This window comes from Scyliorhinus canicula, chromosome 4 (genome assembly GCF_902713615.1).
Source record: "Scyliorhinus canicula chromosome 4, sScyCan1.1, whole genome shotgun sequence".
NCBI classification, from domain to species: Eukaryota; Metazoa; Chordata; class Chondrichthyes; order Carcharhiniformes; family Scyliorhinidae; genus Scyliorhinus; species Scyliorhinus canicula.
The window spans coordinates 138,948,895-138,976,339 of NC_052149.1; the positions used below are offsets into that span (position 1 = coordinate 138,948,895).

A 27,445-nucleotide genomic window follows, 5' to 3' on the forward strand; every position below is an offset into this window, starting at 1 on the left:
AGACCTGATTGAGGTCTACAAAATTATGAGAGGTATGGGCAGGGTGGATAGCAACAAGCTTTCTCCAAGCGTGGGGGTGTCAATTACAAGGGGTCACGATTTCAAGGTGAGAGGGGGAAAGTTTAAGGGAGATGTGCGTGGAAAGTTTTTTACGCAGAGGGTGGTGGGTGCCTGGAATGCTTTGCCAGCGGAGGTGGTAGAGGCGGGTACGATAGCATCATTTAAGATGCATCTGGACAGATATATGAACGGGTGGGGAACAGAGAGAAGTAGACCTTGGAAAATAGGCAACAGGTTAAGATAAAGGATTTGGATCGGCGCAGGCTGGGAGGGCCGAAGGGCCTGTTCCTGTGCTGTAATTTTCTTTGTTCTTTCTTCTTTGTTCTCCTTCAAAGGAATTTAACCCGGGATCTTCAGGTTTTTAATTGCTCAGCACCACACTACATTCATCCACTCAGCCATGACAGCAGCTATGACAATGTCTCTTTAATGAGTAGGACTGACATGTACTAGTACTATGAATAGATCTACTGTGTAGTTCCTATCTAGTTTTGTAGGTCTCAGAGGTACCATGCTCCCAGAGTGTAACTTAACATGGCTGTGTGTAATTTGTCTTTATCACGTTGTTGTTTTTTCCGTCATCCTCTTCTTTCCGATGCTCCTCCATGTTCGCTGTGCATTTTTGCTGTGCTTGATCCGTGTTTCTCTTATGCCTGAAAGAAACAAACAAAAGTGTGAGGCACTGGTAGCCACTCAGGAAGTGAATCAAGATGGCAACGTTCACTTTTCAGACGGCGACTGGGTCAGGGTTACGAAAGAACCAAACAAGAGTCACTCTATCCAAGTGGATAGCTTCAAAAATAAGACAACTCGATTTACAGGCTAACCTGCTGAGGAATAGAATTTTAAAAATATATTTTTATTCAACTTTTTCAATTTCATACATAAACAGTAAAATAATAACAACCGCCCCCGTGCAAAAAGACCCCAACAGAAAGACCCCTCCACCAACACCCCTCCTCTAAATCCCTTCTCCCCTTCCAAACAAGTAATGGTGAGCAGCTCTTTTAAATGCAGAATAAATGTCTGCCATCTCCGACAGAACCGTTCAATTGCCCCTCTCACGGTGTATTTACCTTTCTCGAGATATAAAATAAGGTGCCCCTCCATACTGAGGCACTGGGCAGAGAAGCTGACCTCCATCCCATCAGCACTCACCTCTGGCCAATTAGCGAGGCGAAGGCCAGAATGGCAGCCTCCATCCCTGCCTGCAGCTCCAGCAGGTCTGACACCCCAGATATGGCCCCGAAGAGACAGGGCTTCAGTTCCATTTGCAGAATCGCCAACATGGTGCTAAAGAAGGAGACCCAGAACTTCATGAGCTTAGGACACGACCAGAAAATGTGTACATGGTTAGCCGGACCCCTCCCACATCACTCACGCTTATCCTCCACTCCCGCAAACATCCGGCTCATCCTGGATTCGGTCAAATGGGCTTTCTGCACTACCTTCAACTGTATCAACCCTAACCTCGCACATGATGACGTTGCATTCACCCTATGCAGAGCCTCGCACCACACACCATCCTCCTGCTCCAACCCCAAGTCTTCCTCCTTCCACTTAGCCTTAACCCCCTCCACAGACAGTGCATCTTCCACCATAATCCAACCATAAATCGCTGACATACTCCCCATTTCTATCCCTCCCAGCGACAAAACCCTCTCCAACAACGTGGAGGCACCACCGGGAATGTCGGACACATCTTTTTCACAAAATTGCTAACCCGTAGGTACCTAAAAGTATCCGTCTGCAAAAGCCCAAATTCCCTGACAAGTCCTCCAAGCTTGCAAACTGCTCCAAAAACAAGTCTCTCATCCCTTCCACCCCCTTCTCCTCCCATCTCCTAAACTTAGCATCCAACCGTGTCGGCTCACACATATCGTTCACACCGATTGGCACCAGCTTCGATATCAATTTAAAGTGGTGCCGAAACTATCTCCATATCTTCAGTATGGAGACCACCACCTGGAGAAAATGGCAATGAGGCTGCCACTAATAAACTGAGCACTGACCCCCTACACAACCCAGACTCCATCTGCACCTACACAGCTTTAGGATTCCCCCCAATAGCCCAGCATCTTCTCAGCATTTGCCGCTCAGTAATGATACATCAAGCTTGGCAATGCCAAGTCTCCTGACTGCCGGTCCCTCTGAAGGAACGTCTGCTGAATCCCAGCTACTTAATCCATCCAAATAAAAAACAAAAAAAAATTTTCCCGCTCCCCCAAAAAAGGATTTTGGCAGAAAAACTGGTAAACACTGAAACAGAAAGAGAAACCGTGGCAAAACATTCATCTTTACTGACTAAATTCTGCCCGTCAAGGACAGAGGGAGTTTATTCTGTAAATCAGTCTTAATCCTGCTCATCAAACTAATAAAATTCAACTTCTGAAGTTGGGCCCAATCCTGAGCTACCTGCACCCACTGACAGCTAAAATGAGAACCCGTTAAGTGGAACGGTAACATCTCCAGATTTGCTCCCCTCCCCGACAGAGTGACTGAATAAAACTCACGTTTCTCCCAATTCAATTTATACCCTGAAAAAGCCCCAAACTGCTTCAGCAGCACCATGATGTCACTCACTGTCGGGATTGGGTCTGTCAAGCACAAAAGGTCATCAGCGTTCAATGACACTCTGGGCGGGATTCTCTCAGCCCGGGGCCAGGCCGGAGAATCCCCACGACTGTCGCGAATCGCGCCAAGCCGCCCGGCAATTCTCCGCAGAGCCCTGCGCCACATTGCGTCGGGGCCGGCGCGTTGAAGGGAGCCACTGCGCACCGCATGGATCCCGCGGCGCCCAGTTGACGTGAAGCGCTACAGTGCCGTGCTGGCCCCCTGTAGGGGCCAGAATTGCTGATCCTGAGGCCGTGTTGATGCCGTCGAGAAACGCAATATCGTTTCTGACGCCGTCAATACTTAGTCTCAGGATCACAGAATCCCGCCCTCTGTGTTCCACCAACCCACCCCCCCATCTTATTATCCCTTTCCACTTATCCAAGGCCCTCAGGTCAATGGCCAAAGACTCAATTGCCAATGCATTCAAGCCAATTGCCAATACATAGGGCACCCCTACCTTGATTTCCAGTGCAGCTGAAAGTACCCTGAACTTACAATATTTGTACGGACACTGGCCTTAGGTGCCTTGTGTAATAACCAATCTCACGACACAAAATAAGACCCTATCCCAAACTGTTCTAACACACAAACAAATATCCCCAATCTACCCTATCAGAAGTCTACTCGGCATCCAACACCAAAATAACCTCCTGCTCTCTCTCTTCTGCTGGGGTCAATACCATATTTAAACGCCACCTCACACTAGACGACAATTGCCTTCATGAACGGACCCTTCATAAACTCTGTCTGATACTACCCAATAACCTGAGGGAGACACTCCTCCAACCTCAGGGCTAAGACCTTAGCCAAGATCTTAGCATCCACAGTTAATAAAGAAATCGGGCAGTACGACCCACACTCTACCGGGTCCTTAACATTCTTTAGCAGAAGCAAGATGGACGTTTGCATCATTCTCTCTGGTTGAGATCCCTGCGCTACCGAATCCTCAGACATCTCCACCAATAAAGCCACCAGGAATCCATCCGGCCCCGCTGCCTTAGCAGTCTGCATTCGGCCAATAACTGTCTGGACCTCCTCCATCCCCAATGGCTCCTCCAACCCTTCCTGGTCCTCTTCCTCCAGCTGAGGGCACTCCAGTCCGTCCTGAAACTCCCGCATATCTGTCTCCGCCCCAGGCAGTTCCCACCGACAGAGATTCTTGTAAAACGTCTCAAAAGCCCCGTTAACTTTATCCGGCACAGACACTAGTTCACCACCCGAACCCTGAATCTGAACAATCGGTCAGGAGGCTGCCTGCCACCTCAACTGACCGGTCAAAAGATGACTGGCCTTCTCCCCATATTCATACATTACACCCCTCGAGCGCCGCAGCTGACACAGTCTTCTCAGAAGACAATAGATCAAATTGCATCTGCAACCCCTTTCTACTGGCCACAAACTCCGGAGTGAGGTCATTCAAGTACCTTGAATCTACCTCCAAGATCTCATCCACCAACCTTTAGCATTCCTCCCTCGCCTCCCTATCCAACTGCACCTTACATGAGATTATCTCCTCTCTCACCACTACCTTCAGACCTCCAGCACCGAGGGCTACACCTCCCTATTCCTGTTAAACTCCACATATTCATCCATCACCAGAGCCATCTTCACACAAAGTCCTAAATCCGCTGACAGCCCCACATCCAAACTCCAAGCCGGCCGTCGAGCCGACCCCGTCACCAAAACCATGGCCGGGATTCACCGAGCCCGCGCCAGGTCGGAGAATCGCTGGTCACGCCGGAAATTGCCACCACGCCGCTTGATTGGAGAATCGGCGGCAGTCGCGCGTGTGCGGTCGGCACGACGACCAGGCCCGGAATCAGGGGCTACCGATCTGGAGAACTCTAAATAGCTACAAATTGAATATGACGAAAAGTGAAATGTTTGTACTTCAGGAGAGGGGCCAAGGGGATCGGCTGAGGGAGCTGCCGTTCCGGTTAGTTGGGAACAGTTTCAGGTACCCGGGAATACAAGTGGCGCGAGATTGGGTCGACTACACAAGCTGAACCTGTCCCGGCTGGTAGATCAGATGCGAGGGGAGTTCCAGAGGTGGGATGCGCTCGTGCTGACGTTAGCTGGGAGAGTACAGACAGTTAAAATGACGGTCCTCCCGAGATTCCTATTTGTGTTCCAGTGCCTTCCCATTTTCATTCCACGTTCCTTTTTTAAGAGGGTAAGCAAGATTATTTTGGGCTTTGTATGTGCGGTCGACACAGCGCCGTTGAAAACAGCCCCCACGGCGATTCTCCGCGGTCGACTGGCTGAGTTCCACCGAGTTCCGCCAGGGTCGTTCCAATTTGGTACCACCCAGCGGGAGCCTGGACCCATGGCTGCGGTGGCTTTTCTGGTGGGGGGGGGATCAGATTCTGGGGGGTGGGGGGGGGGGGGGGGACCTGCACGACGACCAGGCCCAGAATCAGGGGCTACCGATTGGCAGGCGTGTGCGATCTGGAGGGGGCCTACCTCCTTCCGCGTGGGCCCGCTGTGTGGCTCCGCCACGTTGCGTGGTGCCGGAGCGGAAATGGCCACCACGAGCATGTACGGACCCATGCTGGCAGTGCAGAGCCGCATATTGGCGCCGGAGATGCGTGCAGCACTCCGGCCCATGCTGGCTCCCTGCGGGCCACCGAATCACTGGGCCAAGAGGCCTGTTGACGCCGGCGATTTTGGAGAATCACAGCCCACATCTACCAGGTGCGGAGTGTGATCTAAAATCACTATTGCGAGAAGGTGCCAAACACATTCAGGAGCACAATGATTCCATTCATGCTGTTTGGGGGTATGAAATGTAGTGGAGCAGGTCATCTGCATAGAGTGCTCTATGCCGCCCCTTCGGCTCCCCCTCCAGTTTTTTGCTGCTCTGAACGTGATTGCTAATGGTTCGATTGCTAGAGCGAACAGCAGCGGGGATAGTGGGCAGCCTTGTCTGGTGCCCCTGTGCAGCTGGAAGTATTGGGAGTTGGTGTTGTTGGTCCGTACACTCATTATGGGAGCGTTGTATACGAGATTTACCCAGGAGGTGAACCCTGTTCCAAGCCCAAACCGCTCCAGTACCTCTGTGAGGTATGTCCATTCGACTCTGTCGAAGGCCTTTTCTGCGTCTAGGGAGATGATCACCTCTGGTGTTTTCTCCCCGGAGGGGGTAATTATCACATTCAGCACACGCCTGAGGCTCGAGGTAAGCTGCCTACCTTTGACAAAGCCTGTCTGGTCCTCTGCGACCACCTCTGGTACGCAGTCTTCTAGCCTTTTGGCTAGGATCTTGGCCAAAATTTTGGGATTGCATTCAGCAGTGAGATGGGTCTGTATGACCCACATTCCGTTGGGTCTTTGTCTTTCTTAGGTATCAGCGAGATTGAGACCTGTGCTAGTGTGGGTGGCAGTGTGCCCTCAGCCAGCAAGTCTGTGAACATCTCCCGCAGGCGGGGGGCCACTGCTGTCACAAATGTTTTGTAGAAGTCCGCCGGGAACCCGTCTGGTCCCGGCGCCTTTCCCACCTGCATGGAGCTAATGCTGTGGTGCTTCCAGGCCCCGTTTTCTGCCCTCCCCCACGACTGGTATGTCCAGTCCATCAAGGAACCGTTTCATCCCAGACTCCCCATTGGGGGCTCTGAGGTGTACAGCCCATGGTAGAAGGCCTTGAAGGTTTTGTTGATCTTTTCTGGTTCTGTTTCTAATATGCCTTTGGTATCCCTGATTTGTGCAATTTCTCTGGTGGCTGCCTGCTTTTTCAGCTGGTGTGCCAGCAGGCGACTGGCTTTGTCTCCGTGTTCGTAGAGGGTCCCACATGCCTGGAGGAGTTGGTGCGCTGCTTTCCTGGTGGAGAGCAGATCAAAGTTCCTTTGTAACTCTTTCCTCACCGCCAGGAGCTCCAAGGTCAGGGCCTGGGAGTATTTACGGTCTACCTCCAGTATGGAGTCGACCAGCTGCTGCATTACCGCCCTTTCCTCCCTATTTCTTCGCGCTTTGAAAGTGAAGATTTCCCCTCTTAGTACGGCCCTTAGTGCTTCCCAGAACGTGGAGGGTGAGACTTCCCCTCTGTGGTTGTTCTCCGTGTACTCTGCTATGGCCCGCGATATCTTTTCGTCGAAGGCCTTGTAAGCTAGTAGGTCAATGTCCAACCTCTATGTGGGCCGAAATGGGTGAGTTTGCGTGCTTGGCTGCAAGTTCTCGGCGAGGAGCGGGACGCAACTTTGTTCCCCCCCAGGAGCTCCTCCACCCACAACCGCTCTCTTCCCCCGCCCAAAGCCAAATCGACCAGTTACTTTTTAATGGGTGACGTTCGAAAATGTCACTCATGACTAAATATCCTACCTCTGTCGGTCGTGGATCCTTGTCATTTAAGACTTCCTAAATGAGTCTTGGATGTAAAACTTATTGAGAGTAAGACTGCACATTTAATTTTGAATAGTATTTTTTATAAGATATTCTCAATTAATACAGACAGAATTGCAGAATTAAAAATATAAATCAATTAACAGTTGTGGTGGTATGATTTGCATAGCTGTCTGCCATTGGTGCAGAACACTGGCTTACCATTGGCCCTGGTCAGTCATGTGCCTCTCGACCGATTGGTTGAGACCAGTCATGTGACGACTCTCCGATTGGTCGAGAGGCTGAGTTAACCCCGCCTCCAGAGCGAGGTATAAATACCCAGAACGCCCGGCGGTCGTCCATTTACTGTAGTCGACCGCAGGGCTAACTTCTAGCTTATTAAAGCCTAACTTTTGTACAGCAACTCGTCTCGCGTTCGATTGATGGTTCATCAACAGTCCTTTGTTATCTGCTAACAAACTAACTTCCACAAGAGAAGGATCTAAACATGGAAAGTCCTAATGTATCTCATATCAATTTCTAAACCATTTTTAATAAGTTTAAAAGAAACATACTTATAAAAACCATGATGGCCTTTGTTTGGTGAAGCAGGCTGAGGATCAGAATTTTGATGCACTCTTAGCAGGAGTGAGTAATGATTCTGCTAATCTTGTCTTTTATATATAAATACCCCTATTCAGGGTACGGCTTTTCCTGTGTCTCATCTCCCCTACTGGGCAATTTCCTATTGCTAAATGGCCAGGTTTCTGGCTTATCAACACTAATGTGATTTAATGATCTTGTCAGGTGTCTAAGATATATGGTTGGACAAGGAGTTTGAGACACATTTCAACTTCTGTCCATTTTCAATGTGTCAAGATTCTTAAATATGTGGATGTCCAGATAGCCACTATTCCAAATGATGTTATCTTAAGTGACAAAGTTTATATGTCTCAGAAAGAAGTTTGTTTAATTTATTCTAATTGCTATTTCTAATATACCTTCCCGTGCTCTAGCTTGTGGTTATAATTGCAGGAAGGTAATTTGAAGAATTTATGGCTGTCAATTAAATCCATATCCCAGCATTTGTCTGGGATGGCTTAATGATCCTCGGGGTCAGCTAACGTTTCTGCATCTGGTACTGACTTTTAAAAAACCTTTCTGCTGAAGTGGTTTTATTCCACTTTGAATTAAAACACTCGATGTATTAATTTCTGCTACTTATCCATGTCCTTATTCGAAACCGAATTCTGCGGACAGTGTGATCTCCATCATCCCTCCGCCCAAAATCAACTGGCGCATAGCCATGTCTGGAATAGCCACCAGCATCCTCTTCATAAATGCTACATTGTCCCAGTTTGGAGCGTACACACTCGCTAAATCCATCGACTTACCTTCCAACGTCCCCGTAACTATGACTTACCGACCACTCTAGTCCGCTCCCACCTTCCCCACCTGAATTCCAACTCCTTTATTAATTAGTATCAGCTCTCCCCCGGGCCCTGCTATCCAAGCCCGAGTGAAACACCTGGCTCACACACCCCTTATAGAACCTAATTTGGTCCCTCACCCACAGATGGGTCTCCTGCAAAAGCACCACAGCGGCCCCCAAACACTTCCAAACTCGTCCGCTTCACTGAGTCCCTCAAACACCGCACATTTCATATAACTAATCAAAATTGGGTCTCTCAACCCTCGTCCCCCCCATCTCCACCCCCCCGTCCCCTTCAAGTCAGCCATTTCCACCACGAGGGGTTCTCCCCTCCATGCCCATGTTTCTGAAACCAGAGCCCACCCAAAATGGCAGCCAGCTCCACCTATCAGATGGAACAAAGAATAACCCCCAGTCACCATCAGAACTCTACCTTCCCATCCCAGAAATCCCCAGCCACTTCCTCTCGAACCAACACCTCTCTCCTCCATCCCTTTCCCCCCTCACTAGCCAAATTCAGCCTGCTAGTGAAGTAACCCCTCCCCGCCAGAGCCCACACCACCCAAATAAACAACTGCAGAAAGAAACCAAACCCCAGCCCACCACACCCAAGAGCCGGGACTCCCCCATCCCCTCCCTCAACCCTGAATCTGCTCAACACCCCTCCCCTTCCCTCCAACCAAATACTCCCTCCAAACTACAATCACACACCAAAAAGAGAAAGTACAACAAAAAGAAAAAGCCCCAAACGAAATACACCAATTTCAATTAACAGCAACTCTGTACAAAAAAGAAAATGAGAGAAGGGGAATAAGGGACAAATAAGAAAAAACACCCATCTTTACATCAACTTCCCCATACAAACAAGTACCACCACCAGCAAGGTCCCTCTCAAACCCACTCAGTTCTGTACAAGTCCTTGAGCTTTAATACAAGATTCCACTTCCTCCGCTGTGATGCACGATCAGTCACTACTGAAGCGAGATTGTAATCCAATTGAAGGCTTTAATGAACAAGTAGTTACCCCAGCAGCTCCGGTACAGAATGACTGCTGTGGGTGAAACACAGACTCTTATGCTCCGCCTGCTGGGCGGAACCAGCAGGCAGGTTCTACGACTCATACTACAGTATAAGGTACATCGCACCTAGGTACCGCGATACCCCTAATATAGCCTACCACATTCACCCCCTGTTTAAAAAAGAGTCCGGCGGGGGTGGTGGCCTTGCTTTTACAGTGGTAGAGGTTATAGCGGTCCCCTTCGGTGCCTTTACATGCAATACACATTTTTTTATTTTTAATGTATTTATTCAAAGTTTTTCAATAAGTTTACAAAACCCTCCAAAAAGGAAAATAATACAAAGAAAGAAGGGCAACATGCCAACAGAACAAAACAACTTAACCCTCTAAACGATAAACAGTTTAGAAGATTAACACCCAATTTGAAACAGGATAGAGCATGCGCCCCTTACAAAAAGGAAAATAAATCGCCCCCCCCCCCCGGGTTGCTGCTGCTGTTTTTTTTTAAAGTAAGGTTTTGCAAAATTTTCCATATTAAACAGTAATAATCCTAACACAGCAAATTAGTGAACATTAACATAGTGCATAAAGAGAATATACATCAGCAATTCACTAGACGTTACCCCACACGTCTCAGTCCTCCCTACCCCTCCCATTGGGGTACTCACCCCCCCCCCCGGGTCACTGCTGCTGCTGAAGTATTAATTTCCCCCCCGAAATCAGCGGACAGTATTGTGCCCCCGCTCAACAGCGGCAGCTCTGTACCCTTGGCAAAGTTATTTACACACATATGTAGGCATCCGTTCGTGGTGATGTCCCTTGCTTCTCCCGGACGGAGTTCACTGACGTTATCGTCTCGTGCGCACTTCCGCTTCTGTGGCCCTCCCGTCTTCCCCATTTTCTCTGTTCCTGTGGATGCCAAGTTTGTTAACGTTTCCCTGCCTCCCCCCATCCCTTTCCTGGCTCTCCTCTATTGTTCCCTGTCTCTCCCCTCTGCCCCCCCCTCCCCACTTCTGCCCTCCGCCCCCCCCCCTTCTGCCCTCCCCCCCCCCCCCCCATCAGCCCAGAGGTTCGCCTTTCCTTCCTCTTAGATTTAGCTGTCCCTCCTCCCCTCTCCCGGTCTATCTCTCCCTCTCATGCTTTGGCTACTTTCCCGTTTCTTGGCTACCTGGCTGTTCTGCTTGTTTGTTGGCCACGAACAGGTCCCGGAACAATTGGGTGAACGGCTCCCACGTTCTGTGGAATCCGTCGTCTGACCCTCGGATGGCGAATTTGATTTTCTCCATTTGGAGAGATTCCGAGAGGTTGGACAGCCAGTCTGCAGCTCTGGGCGGTGCTGCTGACCGCCAGCCAAACAGGATTCTACGGCGGGCAATTAGGGACGCAAAGGCAAGGGCGTCCTCCTCCCCAGGAATAGATCTGGCTGGTCTGAAACCCCGAAGACCACCACTTTCGGGCATGGCTCCACCCTCACCACTTTGGACATGGCCTCGAAGAAGGCTGTCTAGTACTCCACAAGTCTGGGGCAAGACCAGAACATGTGGGCGTGGTTGGCCGGGCCTCTTTGGCAGCGTTCACATCTGTCCTCCACCTCTGGGAAGAACCTACTCATACGGTTCTTGTTAAGTGGGTCTATGTACCACTTTTAGTTGCATCAGGCTGAGCGTTGCACACGTGGAGGTGGAGTTGACCCTATGCAGTGCTTCGCTCCAGAGTCCCCACCCTATTTTGATTCCCAGGTCCTCCTCCCACTTCCTTCTTGTTGCGTCCAGTACAGTGTCGGCCCCTTCTACCAGTCAGTCGCTACAGTTTCCTTTATCTAATATGCTTGCGTCTAGTAACTCTTCCTGTAGTGTCTGTCGTGGTGGTTGTGGGTATGTCCTTGTCTCCTTTCGTAGGAAGTTTTTAAATTGCAGGTGCAATACACATATTTACAGACAATTATTTACAAGTTCATTCTATAATGTAACTATCAGTCGGTCGGGGACCCTGGTCGTCCTCTGCCATCGTCGCAGTCCCGGCAGTGATGCTGGCGTCGGCTCGGGCATCCATGTCTCTGGGAGCGTGTCGTCTTCAGCTTCTTCGCATCCGGATGTGGCCAGTGGGAGGCCGGATCCTCCTGGGAAGGGGGCTGCGGCGGCATGCGCCGGTGAAAAAATGGTTGGGGTTGGTGGGGGGTGGGGGTGGGGATCCAGCGGGGGCCAGGTCCCGGAGGGAGACCGTGTCTTGTCGGTCGTCGGGGAGCGCCACATAGGCGTACTGGGGGTTAGCATGGAGGAGATGTACTCTCTCGACCAGTGGGTCCGACTTGTGGGCCCATACGTGTTTGTGGAGTTGGATGGGTCCAGGGGCTGCCAGCCATGTTGGGAGCAAGGTCCCCAAGGAAGACTTCCTAGGAAAGGCAAGGAGACGTTCATGAGGTGTTTCGTTGGTTGTAGTGCACAGTAGTGATCGGAGTGAAGTGCATTGGGGAGGACCTCCTGCCATCGGGACACTGGGAGATTCTTGGATCGAAGGGCCAGCCATTCTCCCTCTCTACCTGCCCGTTTCCCGGGGGTTGTAACTGGTCGTCCTGCTGGAGGCAATGCCCTTGCTGAGCAGGAATTGACGCAGCCCGTCACTCATGAAGGTGGACCCCCTATCGCTATGGATGTAGGCGGGGAAACCGAACAGGGTAAAGATGTTGTGGAGGGCTTTAATGACGGTGGCAGCTGTCATGTCGGGACAGGGGATGGTCGCCCTGGTGATATCTGCTTTGATGCGACTGAAAGCCTGGCGAGCCTCTGCCAATAGGGGAAAAACCGTGGACTGGATTAGTGGGCGGGCCTTGTCCGCATAATTGGGGACCCACTGGACGTAATAGGAAAAGCAGCCCAGACAACGTTTCAGGGCCTTGGGGCAGTGGGGGAGGGGAAACTCCATGAGGGGGCGCATGCGTTCGGGATCAGGGCCTATGACTCCATCATGCACTACGTAGCCGAGGCTGGCTAGGCGATCGGTGCTAAACACACATTTGTCCTTGTTATAGGTTAAGTTAAGGATTTCTGCGGTATGGAGGAATTTGCGGAGGTTGGTGTCGTGGTCCTGCTGGTCGTGGCCACAGATGGTGACATTATCTAGGTACGGGAACGTGGCCCGCAGACCGTACCGGTCAACCATTCGGTCCATCTCCCGTTGGAAGACCGAGACCCCATTTGTGACTCCAAAGGGAACCCTTCGAAAGTGGTAGAGCCACCCATCTGCTTCGAATGCAGTGTACTTGCGGTCGTCCGGGCGAATGGGGAGCTGGTGGTAGGCTGATTTAAGGTCTACTGTGGAGAAAACCTTGTATTGCGCTATCTGGTTGACCATTTCAGATATGCGGGGGAGAGGGTACGCGTCGAGTTGCGCATACCTGTTGATGGTCTGACTGTAGTCTATGACCATCCTACGTTTCACCCCGGTCTTTACAACCACCACTTGAGCTCTCCAGGGGCTGTTGCTGGCCTCAATAATGCCTTCCTGTAGTAACCGTTGGACTTCCGACCTAATGAAGGTCCGGTCCTGGGCACTGTACCGTCTGCTCCTGGTGGCGACGGGTTTGCAATCGGGGGTAAGGTTTGCAAACAGGGAAGGTGGGTCGACCTAGAGGGTCGCGAGGCCGCAGACAGTGAGGAGGGGTACGGGGCCGCCGAATTTGAACGTTAAACTTTGCAGGTTACACTGGAAGTCGAGTCCCAGGAGTGTGGCAGCGCAGAGATGGGGGAGGACGTAGAGTCAGAAGTTATTGAACTCCACGCCCTGGACCGTGAGGCGGGCTATGCAGTACCCCAGATCTCCACAGAGTGGGACCCAGAGGCCAGGGAGATCTTTTGTTTAATTGAGTGTACAGCGAGGGAGCAGTGTCTTACCGTATTGGGATGGATGAAGCTCTCCGTGCTCCCAGAGTCGATCAAGCAGGATGTCTTGTGCCCGTTGATGAGTACTGACGTCGTAGCGGTTGAAAGCGTTCGGGGCCGAGACTGGTCCAGTGTCACTGAGGCAAGTTGTGGCAGAAGCTGAGAGATCTCGTCGGGCAGTACAAGGCCACCCGAGTCAGGGTCCTGAGACGTAATCCAAGATGGCTGCCCCCATGAATCGCACATGGCTGGTTGGGAGATCTCATCAGGCGATACATGGCCAGCTGAGTTGGGGGCCTGAGACGTCATCCAAGATGGCTGCCCCCATGAATCGCACATGGCCTGTGAGGAGAGGAATGGCAGTGCGCCCGGTTCGCCTGTGGAGACAGCGGCGGCCGACAGGGCCTGGCGTACTGCCACGAGGTGCTCCTTCTTCCCACAGCCCTTGCAGATTGTGGATCGGGCCGGGCAGCGTTGCTGGTGGTGTTTGTTTTGCCCCCCCCCCCCACCCGGGGTTTCCTGGCTGCCGCACAGCACAAGCTTGTGGGGAGTTTAGGGGTGCTTTGGAATCGGCCGCAGGTGGGGTCCACCCTGTCCATGCGGGTCCCGCGCGGTCGGGCACGTAGGCCTGGGCGTTGCGGGAGGCTACATCTAGGGAGTGCGCAAGTTTCCGTGCCTCTTTAAGCCCTAGCGTGTCATTTTCCAGCAGTCGCTGGCGGATTTTAGAGGACAGTGATGTACCATCAATTGGACACGAGTCGAGATGAAGATCCAAAAATTAGGCTTTAATCGACTAGTTGTGTGCCCGGCAGTTGACTTACAGAGAAAGGCCGACTGCCGCGTCCTACGGGTTCTTATACCCCGCCTCGTAGGCGGGACTACTTGCCTCCCGACCAATCGGTGAGCAGTCACATGACTAGTCTCAACCAACCAGCCGAGAGGCACATGACCGGCCTGAGCCAATGGGCAGCGAGTGTTCTGCACCAATGGCAGATAGGTACCGTAAACCTCCTAGTCATATCACCACAGACAGCATGCCCGCAACAAAAGCATCCTGTATTAAGAGTTCGGTGTGGTCATTGGCTGAGACTTATGGACAGTTACAGTTTCTACCTAACACTAACAATGCGCGGTCAAAATTGTCCAGTGATTCCCCTGGGATCTGCCGTCTGGTAGCTAAAAGATGCCGAGCGTATACCTGATTCACAGTGCTGACGTAGTGCTCTTTTGACAAAGTCATTGCGTCCTCGAAACCATCCGCGTCTTCGATAAGCGTGTAGATTTCTGGGCTCACCCTTGAGTGGAGGACTTGCATTTTCTGTTCCTCCGTGGGGGTAGTCGGGGCCGTCCTGATGTACCCGTTGAAACATGTCAGCCAATGTTTAAAAGTTGCTGCTGCATTTGCCGCGTGGGGGTTGATTTGTAGACACTCTGGCTTGATGCGGAGAGCAGCCATTCTTCAATTTTGTTCATTAAATTGATGTACGATCAATCACTACTGAAGTGAGATTGTAGTCCAATTGAAGGCTTTAATGAACAAGTAGTTACCCCAGCAGCTCCGGCAGAAGAGTAATACATTGTGCACGACATGGCAGAATAGTGTTACAAGAGGGAGATATTAGGAAATTGGTCCAGAAATGGGATAGAAGATGTCATAGGCAAGGTAGGGTTAAATAGACTGAGGGAAAAACTACTGGCACGGAGCCAGAGGGATTTGCCCACACCTGGCCTGAGTTGCATTGGCTCATTCAGACTTGAACTTGTTGGTGGGAATACACAAGATGCCCCCGTCAGCCAGGGTGATTCACTCAAGATCTATTGTCCTTTGGGACAGTCTTGTTTGACCAGCTTTAGCCCATTACAGAGTCTGATGGCCTATTTTGTGCGTAAATGGGAGGTTAGTTGCATATCAATAGCATGGCTCTGTTCTTTTGTATAAATGGAAGTGGGAAATCAAACAGCCAAGTAACGATGGTGGATTCAAGTCTGGATACCCTGGAAGAAAACCTTTGTTCGAGGGGCTGGGCGGAGCTCAGAGAGAGAGAGAGAAAGAATCCTGTTTGAACAGGTGGGGAGATGGATTTGAAAAGTCACCAAAAGAGGTCATGGAAAGCTGTCTCCACTCTGCTGAGTCCACAGGATTTCAATCTGGTGACTGTCCTAAGCACTGAGCATAGCAAAAGCTTCTGAGGCAGTGACAGAGTGATCAGAGAGCAAAGGCAAGCGTCCTTTTGTTAAGGCCTGAGCATATTCCAGTGCTGCTTATCCATGGCATACAGCAGCAGAAACATGCTGCTTTCTCTCATTACTCCTGAAAAATGAGAATGGGACTAACTGGGAAGCTATTTCAAAGAGCTGGCACAGTCACAAGGGGCAAAATGGTCCCCTGCACTGTATCATTCTATGAAAATAGCTGGAAGGTCCCTTTAGCATTTGGGGGGTTTGTGGTCTTAAAAAGGAAATGGTGTTTAGGTTCTGAAAATCTTTTTGTAGACTGACTTTGACTGTTTCCACATCTTTTCCACCATTGCAATGCTACATGTTATTTTTCTATTAGAAATGACCTCCTATCGATAAATGTCTGCCAAGTGATACGCAGTGAACAGATTCTGACTACAGCTTCTCCACTCAATAGACTATTAACTAGTGTGGACGTGAACAAAGAGGGAGGGCGATCTGAGGAGGTACAATTAGACAAAAGCTTCGAAGGCTGAAAATCTGAAATGAAAACAGAAAATGCTGGAAATACTCAGCAACTCAGGCATCTGTGGAGAGGAAACAGAGTTAACGTTTCAGGTTGAAATGAAAGTTCAACGACCTGAAATGGTAACTCTTTCTCGCTCTTCACAGATGTTTCCTGACCTGTTGATTATCCCAAGCATTTTCTATTATTATTTTAGGTACAATTAGATATCAGCCCATCTGTACTTCAACTCCATTTGCATACCGTTGCTCCATATTTCAAGATAAAGCTAGATAGGTTTTTGAAGAATAAAGGAATAAAGGGCTATGGTGTTCGGGCGCGAAAGTGGAGCTGAGTCCACAAAAGATCAGCCATGATCTCATTGAACGGCGGAGCAGGCTCAAGGGGCCAGATGGCCTACTCCTGCTCCTAGTTCTTATATCCCTTGGAACATGGGAATAGTCCAAAGATGTGCAGGTTAGGTGGATTGGCCATGCTAAATTGCCCCTTAGCTTCCAAAGATGTGCAGGCTCAGTGGGGTTATGGGATTATGGGATACGGTAGGGTCCTTGGTAGGGTGCTCTTTCAGAGGGTCGGTGCACACTCGACGGACCGAATGGCCTCCTTCTGCATAGGAGGAATTTTATGGTTTCGCTATTCAATCAGATTGTGGGTGATCTGTACTTCAACCCCATTTAATGTTCCTCGATAAGCTTACCTAACTATCTACCAATCTCAGTCCGGAAAACTTCAATTGACTCCCTCCCTCTCCCCACCGGTCCACTCCCACCTTCCTGCTCCCGGTATCTTTGGCTTTTGGGGACAGAAAGTTCCAGAATTCTACTACCCTTTGTGTGAAATAAATGTTTCCTAATTTTTCTTCTTGAATAGCCTTCAGCACACACCTGACGTAATTCCCTTATCGAACAAAGATCCATTCAGGCATGAGAAAATGATGTGTTTACATTGTAGGATGATCATGCCATAGTCAGCTGTATGCACCACCTGTTCATCCAGATTTACCATCATCAATTAGAAGCAATCTGTCTCAAGATGGCACAATTCACAAGGGAGACAGCGACAGGTACAGGCAGTCTGCTGGGGCCAGCTTCAGTGAGGTACACAGGGTCACAAGCGGGCAACCGGTATTTTAGTCTTTCACAAATTTCACGCAGACCAGCCAACACCGTGAGACAGAACTGTACGATAACCATGATCTGGTTTTTCACCAAGTGGAATGCCGTGCATCTGTACTCTGACTCCAAAATACTGCCCTCGCACATGGTCAGAATAGGTGTCAATCCATTACTGTGCATGTGAATCATGCACGTGAATGCTCACTATTCTGACAGCAGTCCTGATTATCTGTGTTTTACAGCAGTCAGTGATCCTTGGGGTCGAAGATTCTTCCTGCCTGATGTTCCACTGTACAATGGCTAAAAAGAAGATTTTAAGATGGGAATAATCAGCACGCAGGGAGTGCCCAACTGGAACAGATCAAGGAGGCATTGATGTTAAGGTTTCTGATGGCTGCAATACAGACTGAAAAAGGTCTTAAAATAACTGTGGTATGTTGCCTCTTCCCCAACTTTGTTACTCGCTGAGACATTATTGAGTGGGAGAGGAAAAGGAAGCACAGCCAGGGGCACAAGGAGGGTAGCGAACTGAAGCCTTTGGGCACAATGATGTACTATCAATTGGACTCGAGACACGATTAAGATCCAAACTGTGGCTTTAATCAGCTAGTTGTTAGCCCCGTGGTCGACTACAGAGAAAAGCCGACCGCCGGGAACTCTGGGTACTTATACTCCGCCTCGGAGGTGGGGTCTACTTGCCTCTCGACCAATTGGTGAGCAGTCACATGACTAGTCTCAGCCAATCGGACGAGAGGCACATGACCAGCCAGAGTAAATGGGAAACCCATGCTCTGTACCAATGGCAGTGCTCACATTCATACCACCACACACAAGTGCTCATCCTCATTAACAAATATGAGGAGACTTAAGGCAGGCTCTCAATAATGTTGAGTATACTTAATTGCCTGTGCCAAATGATATACAGGCAGCCAACTCTGTGGGCAGCCAACTAAGTAAACAGCAGTTTTTCTTTGTTCTTTAGAAAGCCGAAGGGCCTGTTCCTGTGCTGTACTTTTCTTTGTTTTTTGTTCACAGTAGCCCCACTGTTTAGAAAGGGTTACAGCAGGTAATGACAGATTTATGAGTCTGAGTTTAGGTAACCCTGCATGTGGGATGGAATACTCACTTAAATTCACACTGCAATTCAACATGGCGCCGGAGCATAGCGACTCTCTGCGAGCTCTCTCAACCAGACCCCTTTCTTTTATCTCTTATCACCGTTCTGACCTACTAAAACACTTTTCCACTTCATGTATAATTACTAATAACGTTCTTCTATGTTTTCTTACAGGTTTGAGGATCCTCCGAACCTCGCATGACCCGGCACGACTCCATCCGTATCCTACACGCGCCGCCGGACCGAGACGTACCCGGCCAGCGACGGCCCGAGGACGGAGACCTACCCGGTCAGCGCCGACCCGAGGACTGAGACCTACCCAGCCAGCAACCGCCCGAGGACCGAGACCTACCCGGCCAGTGACGGCCCGAGGACCGAGACCTACCCAGCCAGTGACGGCCCGAGGACTGAGACCTACCCGGTCAGCGACAGCCCGAGGACCGAGACCTACCCGGCCAGTGACGGCCTGAGGACTGAGACCTACCCGGCCAGCAACCGCCCGAGGACTGAGACCTGGCTAGTGACGGCCCGAGGACCGAGACCTACCCGGCCAGCAACCGCCCGAGGACTGAGACCTGGCTAGTGACGGCCCGAGGACCGAGACCTACCCGGCCAGCAACCGCCTGAGGACCGAGACCTACCCGGCCAGCAACCGCCTGAGGACCGAGACCTACCCGGCCAGCAACCGCCCGAGGACCGAGACCTACCCGGTCAGCAACCGCCCGAGGACTGAGACCTACCCGGTCAGCAACCGCCCGAGGACCGAGGCCAGCCTGGCCAGCAACAGTCCAAGGACCGAGGCCTAGCCGGTCAGTGATCGCCCGCCCAGCGACGACCCGAGGACCAGGGCCTACCCGCCCAGTGATCTCCCGCTCCGCAATGGCCCAAGGACAGGGGCCTACCAGCCCAGCGATCACCTAACCCGCAATGGCACAAGGACTGGGGCTTCCCCGCCCAGCGACTGCCTGCCCTGCAACAACCCAAGGACCAGAGCCTACCCACCCAGCGATGGCCCGCCCACAACAACCCAAGGACCAGGGCCTACCCACCCAGCGATGGCCCGCCCACAACAACCCAAGGACCAGGGCCTACCCACCCAGCGATGGCCCGCCCACAACAACCCAAGGACCAGGGCCTACCCACCCAGCGATGGCCCGCCCACAACAACCCAAGGACCAGGGTCGACCCACCCAGCGATGGCCCGCCCACAACAACCCAAGGACCAGGGCCTACCCACCCAGCGATGGCCCGCCCACAACAACCCAAGGACCAGGGCCTACCCACCCAGCGATGGCCCGCCCACAACAACCCAAGGACCAGGGTCGACCCACCCAGCGATGGCCCGCCCACAACAACCCAAGGACCAGGGTCGACCCACCCAGCGATGGCCCGCCCACAACAACCCAAGGACCAGGGCCTACCCACCCAGCGATGGCCCGCCCACAACAACCCAAGGACCAGGGCCTACCCACCCAGCGATGGCCCGCCCACAACAACCCAAGGACCAGGGCCTACCCACCCAGCGATGGCCCGCCCACAACAACCCAAGGACCAGGGCCTACCCACCCAGCGACAGCCTGCCCACAATGGCCCCAGGACTGGGCCTACCTGCCCAGCGACAGCTCGCCCCGCAACAACCGAAGGAACGGCCTACCCTGCCAACGGCGGCCCGCCCCGCAATGGACCAAGGACCGGGGCCTACCCGCCCAGCCACAACCCAAGGACCCACCAAAAACTCCATGACTTACCTGCTCTAGGTTAACTGCTGCATCCTTTCCCAAGTGTAGGTCTGACTAGGCCCACGTCGGAGTCCGACCACGTGACTGCTCCTTCCAGTCTCCGACCATGTGACCTGACCCTACCATGTTGTTTTCAGCCTGTCCATCACCCTGAAGTACCGCCATCACCAAGGCCAATCCCGGCGTGACTAGACTGCAGGGCGCGAGGCCTCGCCAGCGAAGCAGGAATGCTTGAGCCAACCCTGAAGCAACAGGTACTCACTTGACCACACCGGAAGATGAACCCAACCTCGCTGCCCCACGATACCAGACCAACCTGCGTACAACCCCCTCCAGTGAACCTGCCACCACCACCATCATCCACCACCCCATCGAACGTGACCACCTACCTTATGGAAATCCAGTTCTCCCATCTAAGGGCAGCCACCGACCCAGGAAGCTGGGAAAGCACGCCGGTCTGAAGCTGAGACTTGAATTACGTGGCTTCAAGACCCCTCTCCCCAGCATACTCCTGGTGAACGTCGAAGCGTTTGAGAACAAGCTGGATGACCTCAACGCTAGACTTACCTCCCAGAGGGAAGTGGGGAACTGCTGTGTGCTCTGCCTCACCGAGACATGACTTAATCCAGCCACACCAGACTGGGCCATCCAACCCGAAGGCTTCTCAACCCACCGGATGGACCGCACGATGGCCTCAGGCAAGTCGAAAGGCGGGGTGTTTGCCTCCTCATCAACACCTCCTGATGCTCGGATGTGGTGGCCCTAGCGTGCCACTGCACCCCAGGCATAGAATACCTGACTGTGAAGTGCCCCCCCTTCTACCTTCCATGTGAATTCACCTGTGTACTCATCACATCAGTCTACATCCCACCCCAGGCGGAATTGAAGAAAATACTAGACGAACTACACTCCACCGTCAACAACTAAGAAACAAATCATCCTGAAACCCTGACATTGGTGGCTGGAGACTTCAGCCAGGCCAACCTCAGGCAGGTTCTACCCAAACTCCATCAACATACCTCCTGTCCCACCAGAGGTGCAAACACCCTGGTCCACTGTGACACGAGCATCAAGGGTGTCTACCGCTCCATTCCCCGACCACACTTTGGCAAATCCGACCACAAGTCAATACTCCTACTTGCAAACAGCAACTCAAGCGTGCTAAACCAGTCAAGAAAACCGTGCAGTGCTGGTCCGAGGCATCAGAGGACACACTCTGCGATTGCTTGGAGTCTGTGGACTGGTCCATATTCAAGGCAGATAAACCGAACGAGTACGCAACCACCATCACAGACTTCATCAGTAAGTGTGTCGAGGACTGTGTACCAAAGAAGACAATATGGGTATTCCCCAATCGGAAACTCTGGCTCAACCAAAGGGTTCACTGCCTGCTGAAGTCCCGGATGGAGGCTTTCAAGTCTGATGACCCTGACCTACATAAGAAATCCAGGTACAAGGTATGGAAAGTCATCAGGCACGCCCATAGACAATACTGCATCAAACTAGAGTCTCAGGCCAACGACACAAACCCACACCCTCAACCCACCATATTGTTACTAAGGTCGCTTCATGACCACGAAAATGCAAGCCCTTCACTGTGCAAAATTATTTTCTTTTTTTTTGAGGTATTTGAAAATTTTTATAACAGTAACATAAACAATGACATCAACATGGTAAAATAAACATTTCTCCCCTCAGCCCAATATTCACACACCTCAACCATACAACAAAAATAGACCCGCCCCTATCTTTCCTCCTAGCTCGTCCTCCCACTTGCCTTAAACTCCTCCGCCGGGGTTTCCTCTGCCTCTGAAAGCTCCTGGTAAATATCTGAAACCTTCCCCTCTCCTACCCAGGTACTGGAAACTACTCTATCCTCTATCCCCCATGGCTGCAGCAGCGGAAAGGCCGGCACCTGTTTTCTCAGGAAGTCTCACACCTGCAAATACCTAAAACCATTCCCTGCTGGCAATTCAAATTTATCCTCCAAGGCTTTCAAGCTGGGAAAGCTCCCGTCTATAAATAGATCCCCCATCCTTCTAATTCCTGCTCTCTGCCAACTTCAGAACCCGCCATCTAGCCTACCCGGTACAAACCTGTGGTTATTATAAATCGGGGTCCACGTCGATGCTCCCTCCACTCTCTTATATCTCCTCCACCGCCCCCAGATTCTCAGAGCTGCCACCACCACCGGACTTGTGGAGTATCGAGCCGGCGAGAACGGCAGAGGTGTCGTTACCAATGCTCCCAAACTGGTGTCTTTACATGATGCTGCCTCCATCTGCACCCATGCTGACCCCTCTCCCACTACCCACTTCCTAATCATCGCTATATTCGCCGCCCAGTAGTAGTTGCAGAAGTTTGGCAGCGCCAACCCACCCTCCCCCCAGCAACAATTTCTTCACTCCCGGGGTTTTACCTGCCCACACAAAGTCCGAAATAATCTTATTCACCCGCTTGAAAAAGGCCTTAGGGATGAAGATGGGGAGGTACTGAAAGCCAAACAGAAATCTGAGGAGGACCGTCATTTTCATGGTCTGTACCCTCCCCCCAGTGCTAGCGGGAGCATGTCCCATCTCTTAAAGTCCTCTTCCATTTGTTCTACCAACCGGGATAGGTTTAACTTGTGCAGTGCCTCCCATTCCCGGGCCACCTGGATTCCCAGATGTCGAAAGCTCTTCCTGTCATGATATACACCAGTATATCATGGTGCAGACACTCACTGATGGACACACACAGGGATCAATCAACATGTACAAACACCGCAGCCAATCACCAGTTAGAATACACACACTATAAAGGCAGAGGGCACCACGGTTCCCGCTCATTCTGGGTGCTGCCTCTCAGTGTGGCAAGAACTCATCCAGCCCAGCACAGACTCACACCACGTGCTGAGAGAATCAACTGGTTCGGACAAGGCTTATGTCTCTAGTTTAAGTTAGCATCATTTAGACCCACAGTCATCGTGTGTTAGTTAGTTAGAAGTAGTTAATAAAATTGAGTTGAACCTTCATCAGTGTTGGAAGTGTCTGTTCATCTCTCAAGTCTACACTAGACAACACTTCACTTCCCTACTATTCTAAGCGGCAACTCTCCCAGTCTCTTTTCCTGCCCTCTTGCCTGGATTGCAAACATCTCGCTTTTCCCCATGTTCAATTTGTACCCCGATAAATTGCCAATTTCCCCCAAGATTCGCATTACTTCCACCATCCCCTCCAACGGGTCCGAAATGTACAAGAGCAGGTCATCAGCGTAGAGTGAGACCCGGTGCTCCACCCCCACCCCCCCCCCCCCCCCCCCCCCCCCCAACCCCATGAACCAGCCCTTTCCAGTTCCTAGAGGCTCTTAACGCCATGGCCAATGATTCTATAGCCAGAGCAACAAATAACGGGGAGAGGGGGCCTCGTCCTTCGGTGTAGTTTAAAATACCCTGACCGCAGCCGGTTTGTACACACACTCGCTACTGGTGCCTGATAGAGCAACTGCACCCAGTCAATAAAGCCCTCACCAAACACAACCTTCCCAGCGCCTCCCACAGGTGATTCCACTCCACCTCCACCTCCTCTCCTTCTGAGGGCATCATAATAACATTCAAAAGTCTTCGGACATTGGCCTTGAGTTGCCTGCCCTTTACAAATCCCATCTGGTCTTCCCCTATCACCCCCGGGTCACTGTCCTCTATCCTTGTGGCCAGTATCTTAGCCAGTAGTTTGGCATCCACATTCAGTCGAGAAATCGGCCTGTATGACCCGCATTGCTCCGGATCCTTCTCCCGTTTCAGGATCAATGAAATCGAGGCCTGCGACATTGTTGGGGGGGGGGGGGGGGGGAGAGGACTCCCTTCTTGCTTGCTTCATTAAATGTCCTCACCAGCACTGGGCTCAATATCTCTGAAAACATCTTATAGAAATCCACCGGGTAGCTGTCAGGCTCTGGGGCTTTGCATGACTGCATGCCCTCCAGCCCTTGATTATTTCCTCAATCTTAATTGGGGTTCCCAGCCCTTCCACCAGATCCTCCTCCACCCTCCGGAACCTCAACTGATCCAGAAACTGCCTCATCCCCTCCACCCCAACTGGGGGCTCCGACTCATATAATTTACTATAAAAGTCCTTAAACACCTCGTTCACCCACGCTGGGTCCAGGACTGTATTACCGTCTCTACCCTTTACTTTACCTATCTCCCTGGCTGCCTCTCTTTTCCTGAGCTGGTGCGCCAACATTCTGCTTGTCTTTCCCCTGTACTCATAGATAGAACATAGAACAGTACAGCACAGAACAGGCCCTTCGGCCCTCGATGTTGTGCCGAGCAATGATCACCCTACTCAAACCCACGTATCCACCCTATACCCGTAACCCAACAACCCCCCCTTAACCTTACTTTTTGGGACACTACGGGCAATTTAGCATGGCCAATCCACCTAACCTGCACATCTTTGGACTGTGGGAGGAAACCGGAGCACCCGGAGGAAACCCACACACACACGGGGAGGACGTGCAGACTCCGCACAGACAGTGACCCAGCCGGGAATCGAACCTGGGACCCTGGAGCTGTGAAGCATTTATGCTAACCACCATGCTACCGTGCTGCCCGATCTCCCCCCTTGCCTTCCTCAACTGTTCCACTGCTTTCCTTGTGGTCAACAGCCCAAACTCCACCTGTAACTTCCGCCGCTCCCTCGGTAACTCCGCATTCGGGGCCTCCGAGTATCTCCTGTCCACCTGGAGTATCTCCTCCACTAACCTGTCCCTCTCAGCCCGTTCCACCTTTTCTCTGCCCTCAAAGCTTCCCAAACCGTCGCTGCAGAGACCTCCCTCGTATCATTTGTTTCCAGGTAGTTCTGGATGGAGTGCAGGATTATTTTCTGGCCAAGCTTTGAGGAGATCTCTCATTGGATATCCCACTCATTGACCCAGTTATTACCCCTGTTCCTGTATTCTTCAACAGGCCTGTGCTGTAGCTGAGCTGTGATTGCTTGACGCGGCTGCCAGTGGGGAAAGTGCATACATAATATCCTTCAAAAGGTAAAAGGAAATCAAACATGGCGACCAAGCTAATAAACCTACACCTCACTTCAAAAAAGGTACAACATTTTTTGGATTGTCATGTTTTTCTTGGAATTCTGAGAAAATAACCATTGCACGAATGACCTCAAAACCTGATGTCTCTCTGCAGGTAGCACAGCTGGGTTCTGAAAATGACAGCAACCATCACTCACACTAACAGTGTGATTTTTTTTTGTGATGTTTCTTAATTTGACTAACTCAGTGGTGAGGCTGTTCAACCTGTAATGGATTTTAAATCACTTCTGTCCCCTGTAATCAACAGAAAAGTTTGAGGGGCAGCAGGGTAGCATGGTGGTTAGCATAAATGCTTCACAGCTCCAGGGTCCCAGGTTCGGTTCCCGGCTGGGTCACTGTCTGTGTGGAGTCTGCACGTCCTCCCCCTGTGTGCGTGGGTTTCCTCCGGGTGCTCCGGTTTCCTCCCACAGTCCAAAGATGTGCAGGTTAGGTGGATTGGCCATGCTAAATTGCCCGTAGTGTCCTAATAAAAGTAAGGTTAAGGGGGGGTTGTTGGGTTACGGGTATAGGGTGGATATGTGGGTTTGAGTAGGGTGATCATGGCTCGGCACAACATTGAGGGCCGAAGGGCCTGTTCTGTTCTATGTCTATGTAAAAGTGTCATCCAGCAGGCCAGTATGGGCACGTTGCTCAATTCCATTTAATCATTCCAATTTCTTCAGCAAAAGGCTGAAGTTTTCTTTTGTAAAGATGTTGGGCCGTAACTTGCAAGCTCCCCAATGTCAGATTTGGGGCGGGTACCCCTTTTTGAACCTTTCAGGTAAGCGCAAATTTTCCCCTGGGCAATTGTCCTGTGCTGAGAACTATCCCAAAATGCAGTTTAAATCAGAAACTTTGGATGGTTCGAGCTGTGTTCCACAAATTTCAAGATGGGAAGATGGTGGCGTAGTGGTAATGTCACTGGACTCGTAATCCAGAGACCCAGACTCTGGGGAAATGGGTTCAACTCCCACCACGGCAGTTAGTGGAATTTAAATTCAATTAATAAAATCAGGAATTGAAAGCTGGTCTCGGTAAAGGTGACCACGGAACTACCATCGATTGCAACACAAAGCAGAAATCCTAGACCATGACCAACTAAAATCCAGGGGACAATTCGCTGGCCACATTGCGCCCAGCGCAAATCCCACTATGTCGGGAGAATAGCGGGGGAGACCCAAAATGAAGGGTGGGGTCTTCCAGAATAAACAGACCAGCCAAGATAAAAGCAAAATCACCATTGTCTGCTGCACAATGTGTGCACAAGGGAACAACGGCCTAAATCAAAATGACATTTACCGGTTTCCTTTGCAAAAATCTGGGCCCAATTATCCCAAAAAAGTCCAAGTGTGGTCTTCGGTGTGATTCCTGTTGGGTGGGTCGGTGGGTCGGCGTGATCTAGATCGCAATCCACTTCCATGTAGAAATTTATTTAGGGGGGGGGGGGTTTGCACTGGTACTGAGAGGGGTGGGGTCTAAATACGCAGGCATGATCTCAAAGTCACAGCAATGTCATCACTGGCATGGGCTTCAGTTTCCCTCCCACCACCATCCTCACTGGCATCAACCCACTCTTCTCCCTCCTACCCACCTGCAAGGATCACTGGCATCAGGGCCCTCCCAATGGGTCACCCTTCAGGCCGCATCCCCCAAGTGAGGACACCCTGCTCTGGTCATGCATGAATTAACATGCAAGGGAGAGTGAATTGCTCCTGGGCGCTGCTCCCAGCGCCAGTGCAGACCAGGAACGATTTTACCCTGGTAGCAGAACATAGTCTCCCAAACAGTGAACTCTGCCCTCAGTGTGTAAGTGGATTGTGATGGGAATCGCGCAGGAACAGCTGGTGGGATTCTCACTAGATTTCCTGCCCGAAATGACACTTAAGGCTGGCATTCTCCGATCTCCACACTAAGAATTCTGATTGGGTGGAGAATCCCGCGGAAGGACAAAAATAGAGATTCACATTATTTTTTTAATGAGCCTGCCTCTTTGTTCGTGAGTGCTTCATAGAACATAGAACACAGAACTGTACAGCACAGTAAAGGCCCTTCAGCCCACGATGTTGTGCCGAACTAGTCTGAAACTAAGATCAAATCAACCTATTCTCAATCATTCTAGTGCACCTCCATATGCCTCCAATAACTGCTTGAAAGTTCTTTTTTTTTTAAAATAATTTTTATTGGAATTTTTTGAAAAATATATATCAACAAAACAATAATAACAATAACAGTAATAGTAATAAACACCCCCCCCCGGCACCCGTAACAACGCATATAACAACCCCCCCCCCCCACCCCCAACCCCAATAAACGACAAAATAAATTAACAATAAGCAAATTAACTTAAACACTATCCCCCGCGAACCCCACCCCACTTCCCCCCCTCTCCCC

The 27,445-nt window shown here is 51.1% G+C and overlaps 1 protein-coding gene across 3 annotated transcripts in view; it reads right to left on the minus strand.

The window, feature by feature from the left end:
* Window positions 1-287: 287 nt before the first annotated feature.
* Window positions 288-27,445, minus strand: part of LOC119965041 (serine/threonine-protein kinase 32A-like) — a 416,342-nt gene continuing 389,184 nt past the window's right edge. For 2 of the 3 annotated variants that reach the window (XM_038795261.1, XM_038795260.1), the window contains exon 12: window positions 288-713. In XM_038795261.1, the coding sequence (XP_038651189.1) occupies window positions 590-713 (124 nt within the window). In that variant the 3' untranslated portion in view covers window positions 288-589. The remainder of the gene's footprint in view (window positions 714-27,445) is intronic. The other variant, XM_038795262.1, reaches the window with a different exon arrangement.